The sequence below is a fragment of the Nyctereutes procyonoides genome, unplaced genomic scaffold, assembly GCF_905146905.1.
Source record: "Nyctereutes procyonoides isolate TBG_1078 unplaced genomic scaffold, NYPRO_anot_genome, whole genome shotgun sequence".
In the NCBI taxonomy this organism is placed as follows: Eukaryota; Metazoa; Chordata; class Mammalia; order Carnivora; family Canidae; genus Nyctereutes; species Nyctereutes procyonoides.
Window position 1 is genome coordinate 6,502,391 of NW_026575036.1, and position 6,525 is coordinate 6,508,915.

The 6,525-nt window shown below is 42.5% G+C and overlaps 1 protein-coding gene across 1 annotated transcript; it reads right to left on the reverse strand.

Moving 5' to 3' along the window:
• Positions 1-280: 280 nt before the first annotated feature.
• LOC129505488 (cationic amino acid transporter 3-like) lies at positions 281-2,083 on the reverse strand. The gene has a single exon (XM_055318513.1). It carries the CDS (start codon positions 2,081-2,083, stop codon positions 281-283), a length of 1,803 nt encoding a protein of 600 aa, XP_055174488.1.
• Between the last annotated feature and the right edge of the window lie 4,442 nt (positions 2,084-6,525).

Sequence of the window (6,525 nt, forward strand, 5' to 3'; positions counted from 1 at the left end):
AGGAAAATGCCTTCAAGCTTCTTTTAATACTAATTATGTAAATGTCAGTAAGCAGTATAGACACAATTAAAAAGTAGAAAGAAAAAAAAAGAGGAGAAAGAGCAAAGTCTCATCCTTCACTCTACCATAAATATGGAACTCTATTAGTATTTTCACACCAATATCTCATAGGAGCCCTGGATTCCCATGTGCTCAAGAGTACTCCCCATTACTGTGTAGGGAACCAGACTGAATTCAGGTGTGATGACGTCAAACCAAAAATGTTCCGGCACTGCTGAGTTCAAGGTTCATGTTTTGGTCGCTTAAGGCTGTGCTGGATCCCATAGGCGAAGTAGATAATAAACCCAGTCAACATCCAGGCACCAAATCGGACCCAGGTGCCAGCGGTCATCTGCATCATAAGGCAAACATTCAGAAAGATGCTCAGGAGTGGGAGGAGAGGCAGACCAGGTACCTTAAAATGAGGCAGATGGGAGCTCTGTGGCTGTCTCCAGATGATCCCAGTGATCCCAGTGATGACCACCAGGAGCAGCACAACTACTGTGATCCACCCTGGGTCTCCAGAAAGCAGACCTGGCCACTGGGCCAGCACCAGGCAAAGAACAATCAGCAGCAGAAGAAGCAGTGAGGAGCAAACATAGACAACTCGGCCAGAGAGTGGAGTGGGGGTGGGGCTGCCTGGAAAAAATAGTCCCTGTAGAGTCAGCTTCTCTGCTGCAGGTGGGTTCTCCTCCTGCACCTCTGCTTCATTTCCCTCATTCTCCTCTTCCTCCTCTGCTTCGTTTTCTTTATTCCTCCTCTCAGGCTGATACCTGATGATGAGAACACAAAAAGCTACCAAGGAATAAGATAGCAGGGTCGCAATTGACCTGAGGTCCAAGAGATCAGCGAATCCAAAGAATAATAATATGATTACTGCAATAACATAAATGAATATCCTGAACACTAAGTGGGTATGTGTGCCAGTGATGACCCTGGCAAGCACAGGGAACAGGAGGCCATCCTTTGCCATCATGCGTATCACAAAACTTATGGGGTACGTTAAGCTCCAATACACATTGATAAAAATACTACAGAAAATTGCAACAGCTACAACATAGTAGGCAAGGCCCCAGCCAATATGGAGAAATGCCTCAGGTAAGGTGCTCCCAGGTCGGAGCTGGTAGTAAGGCACCATAAGTGTAAGTGCTGCAGAGACACCAAAATACACCAAGATGCAGGTGAGCAGTGAAATAACAATGCCCATGGGGATGGAACGCTCAGGCTTGTGCGATTGTTTGACTCTGGTAACAATAATGGCAAAACCTATAAAAGTATAGAAACAGGTAGCTGCTCCACGAAGAATCCCCTGGAAGCCAAAAGGCACGAATCCTCCAGAGCCCAGAGGGCCCAAGCTAGAGGTGTCATTGAGTTCAGCCTTTATGTAGTCCTCTTCTGTGAGCCTCCAGTTGTGCAGGTCCCCCTTAATGAAGCCAGAGATGATGACAAAACTGAGAACCAAAAGTTTCACCAATGTGAAAAGTTTGAAAACCATGAAGAACCTACGAAAACCCAGATTTCGAATTTCTAAGAGAAAAAACCAAAGGATCATAGTAAAGTAGACTAGATTATCTGCTAAGGCTTGGGGAATGTGCTCTGAGATATTCTCAGAGATCTGATTTCCAATCAGGTAGTCAAAAATTAAGGTCCAGGCCTGGATCACAACGACTGCATCAATCAAAAAGGAGAGGATGAGGTTCCAACCGATGATGAATGCCCAGAGTTCACCTATAGTGACAAAACAATAGAGATATGCGGAACCAGAATGCGGAACCCGGGTGCTAAATTCTGCATAGCACAGCCCAGCCAATAACGAAATTAGGCCAGCCACCAAGAAGCATATCACAGTGGCTGGTCCTGCTTGACTACTAGCCACCTCAGCAAGCAGGAAATACACACCAACCCCCACTGTGCGGCCCACACCCATGGCCACTAAATCCAGAGTGCTCAGGTTTCTACCATATTTAAACTCATGTACTTTTTGTTCCAGTGGACGTCTGTGTACCAGCTTTTGACCAAACTTGCGAAGTGCTTGACGCAGCATTCTAGCTGGAATTGAAGAAGATTCTAAAGATCAGAGAGTTGTAGCAACATCTGGGAGCCAAGAGTGTTAGATCTGGTTCAGTGAGGCTGAATTAAGCCAGGTTGGGTTAGGGCTGCAAAGGTTGGGTTGCTCAAGCTTCACGGTTGCTGCTTCATATTTCTTCTGGTATGTGTTATCCTTCCATAATGCCTAGGGAAACAATAAGTGTATACTGAACATTGGTGTTCAACCAACCAAATGAAACTCAAAAGTCACATGTAACATGGTGCAGGCCAAGTATCACAGGAACTGACACCAAAAGACATCATAAAAAAAATCAATCCTGCTTCCCCCCCCCCGAGAAAAAGTACCACAGATCATCCAACATTCTGCTTTAAAAAAAAATGTATTTTTCAGAGGGCTCAATGCCCAGCATGGAGCCCAACACACGGCCCAAATTCACAACTTTGAGATCAATACCAGAACCAGTATCAAGACTCGGGCTCTCAACTGACTGAGCCACCCCAGCACCCCAAAATCCTCCTTTTTTACTCACCACGTGATATAATCCCATTTGATCTCATAAGTCATGTAGCTTCACATACTAATTAAGACACAACAGAGTTTGTATGTATCATGGGATTTTTCACATGCTGTGAAAAGTGTGTGCTGTGCTTGAGCATAGGTTATGACACATTAATTCATGGACTAGAGGGCCATGATGAAATTACAGACCCACTTTTTATATATCATCAGAGTTTAAAATACAAATATTGGTGTATCAATCTTAAAGCTCTTATCACTAAACAACAAGCACGTGAGACAGATAAGGAGGCTCAGTTCTTAACTTATGGATTCTTTCTACACTATTTAAAGTGTCCCTAACCCACAACCAGGCTTCACATCCCCTCCATGGTTCCTACCGCCCTTTCTTCCTAGTCTTTCCTTCCTTCATCATCTGACCTGTCCTTATTCCTCCAGCCTCATTCCCTGCCCAGTTCCTGCTCCAGCTGAGAAATTCAACACTTGCCCTCTTCCCTGCCCTCTAATGCCCTCTTGGCCCCTTCACGTAGCTAACTCTCACTTCTCTTTCAGTTCCCAGGTCAGCAGTTACTTCCCCAGGAAGCCTCCACTGACCCTTATGCTGCCCTTCTTATGTGCTCTCCCAGCACCAGGCTTCGCCTCGGTGCCATGGATCCTAATATATCCAAATTCCAGGTCAGCTGCCAGTCTCCTCCATCAAACTGTGGGTTAGGTGTTCAATAAATATTTCTTGAACAAATGACCACACTGAGAAGAGAACCTGCAAGAAGCCATTATCCAGAATTCCTATATACTGGATATTAATATACCTATTTTGTAGTCAAGCAACCTTGAGAAATATAGATCAGGTAAAGATAAACATGGTATTACCTTCCTTGTGGAAGGTGAGCAAAATGGATAGTGAGAAGGGGAAAACACTGTGATGAAACTTTGAATGCATATCATTCATGGCAGGTATAAGTGGTAAACAATTGTTTGCCTTTGAGGACACTTGTTTAAAAATATAGGGCTGCTTTGGATTATAGACAACCGATACCCATGCCCAGTTTGAAAATCCCTACTTTTTGGAAGGCATAGGCTCAGGCACTATAATCCAGGTAGGATGTCCTAAAGCAGAGGTTCTCACTTCAGGGAACAGAGGCAGGCATAATGAAGACACCTGGGGACATTTTCAAACTTCAATCTTCTCCGTCTGGAGATTCTTGTCCACTAGCCCTTACTTCCCATGGCTGCTCTAAACCACCCCAATTCACAAGAAATCATCCTCAAGTTCAGGAGGAATGGATTCTGAAAACTTCCTTCACAGGAGGCAGCATAGTTGAATAGCTCTGAGTAAGGTTCTGCAGGTAGACTGTTCAGGTTGAAATCTCACCTCAACCTCATACCTGGATGACTCTGGTCAGATTAGTTCACCTCTTAGAACTTTAGCTTCCACAGCAGTCAAATGGAAGTAAAAGTGAATCCTGACAAGACAGTGGTGAGGAGTAAGTGAAATGATGCCTGTAAGCACTTACCCCAGTGCCTAGAAAACAATCAGCACTTAATATGATTACCTAGTATTTAATATTGAAACCCGGTCAAAAGTAATCAAATTTTGAAAATCTATCAGTCTGTATAAATGTGCAGACTCAAAACCATCCACTAAAACTCAAGCTTGTCAGCTAGCCCTCAAAGACAGTGAAAACAGTTTTATTCCATATGATTCACCTTCAAACGTTAAAAACTCTAATTAGACACCCTCATACATACTGGTGATAACACACGGGGGGTCCTAGGCTTACTACATTAGGCCAGGCGTGGAGAAATGCAAGATTCAATACAATAATAATAATTAATAATAACAGTAATAATAATGTCTTTGCCCATCTGGAACAAGGAGTACTGGGTACTATGAAGGTAAGAACAATGAACATATAACAGAAATCCTGGATCGTGACTATATGAACTTGGGTAATTTGATTAATCTCTCTAAGCCTTAGGCTCCTCATCCATTGACTTGACTTCCCTCACTGGATCAACATGAGAATTCAATAAGAAGATATAAACCATCACACACTGCAGGTAGGAATGTCACTGGGGGACCATCCAGAAGCACAACCTTAATGGAATTAAGAATGCACACACGCTTGTGCACTGTAGTTGTTGAATGGGTGAATGTATCTAAAACATATACAAAATGTGGACTGGAAGAGCATTTGTTAAATACACTAAAGCAATTGCCTCCAGGAGGGGAAATGAGAAGAGACAAGGATGAAAGGGGAAAATAAAATGTATTGAAAGTTGCCTGACAGGAAGTGATGGTCCTAACATACCATAATGGAAAAAGGGACTGACTCGACTCTGTGCAAGGCAGGTTCAACACAGGAATCCAGGAGAGGACCTGGTACAGACCCTGATATGGCGGCAACTCAGTAGATGTAACATGAAGGGGAACCAGAATTCTGTAATCATCAGGATACGGAGAATACAAAGAAGGAACCTGCCAAAGAGAGGGGGAGCAGGGAACATGAGGCACCCTTCATACTATTCCCTCTGAATCCATTTCCCTTTTCCCAATCCCTCTTTCTCCTTCAGCTCCTTCAAGTATCCTTGGAGGCTCCTATACTTAGCACTAAGGATGTTTGTATCATGTTTCTTTCTCTAGGGAACAGTCCCCCGCCAAATACCTCCCAACAAAGACACAAAAGTGGTTCTTCATATTGTCAAATCACAGAGACCCCTGAGGTTGGTCACCTCAAAAAAAAATGTGTTACACTATTCTGAAGACCATCCACGGACCCTGAGTGAGATCCAGAGGAGAACCATCTGATTGGCAGGGTTGAAGAGGGCAATACTTTAATAATTTGTTTCTCTCAACTGTGTTGTGCAAGGTGGTCCTTGTGCTCTTCCCACTTTTACTGAAGAGGAGAGAGAGGCCTCTTTGACTTCAGGCATACCAACCTCTTACAGACACATCTCTAGAGGCAAGGGGAGTAAAGCAAAAATTAACTATAGGGATTTCATCAATATAAAAAGTTTCTGCATGGTAAGAAACAATCAACCAACCTAAAAGACAACCTACAGAACGGGAGAAGACATTTCCAAATGACATATCTGATAACAGGTTTGTATTCAAAATCTATAAGGAACATATCAAATGCAACACCACAAAAATAACAATCCAGTCAAGAAATGGTCAGAAGACACGAACAGACATTTGTCCAAAGAAGACATCTAAATGGCTAACAGAAACATAAAAAGATGGTCAACATCACTCATCATCAGGGAAATACAAGTCAAAACCACCATGAGATATAACCTATGCCTGTCAGAATAACTAAATACAACAACACAAAAAACAACAGGTGTTGGCGAGTATGTAGACAAAGAGGAACCCTCCTACACTATTGGTGGGAATGCAAACTAATGAGATTACTCTGAAGAAGAGTATGGAGATTCCTCAAAAAAGTTAAAAACAGAACTACACTTCATCCAGCAACTGTACAACTAGGTATTTACCAAGGGATACAAAAATACTGATTTGAAGAGGCACATGCACACTGATGTTTATAGCAGTATTATCAACAATAGCCAAATTATGGAAAGAGCCCAAATGTCCATCGATTGATGAGTAGATAAAGAAGATATGGTATCTATATACAATGAAATATTACTCAGACATCAAAATGAATGAAATCTTGCCATCTACAACCTTGTGGATGGAACTAGAGAGTATTATGCTAAGTGAAATAAGTCAGTCACAGAAAGACAAATATCATATGATTGCATTTATATGTGAGATTTAACAAAACAGATGAACATAGGGGAAGGGAAAGAAAAATAAAATAAGATGAAAACAAACAGTGAGGCAAACCATAAGAGACTCATAATGATCAAGAACAAACTGAGAGTCCTGGAGGGAGGTGGTAGGAGATGATGGG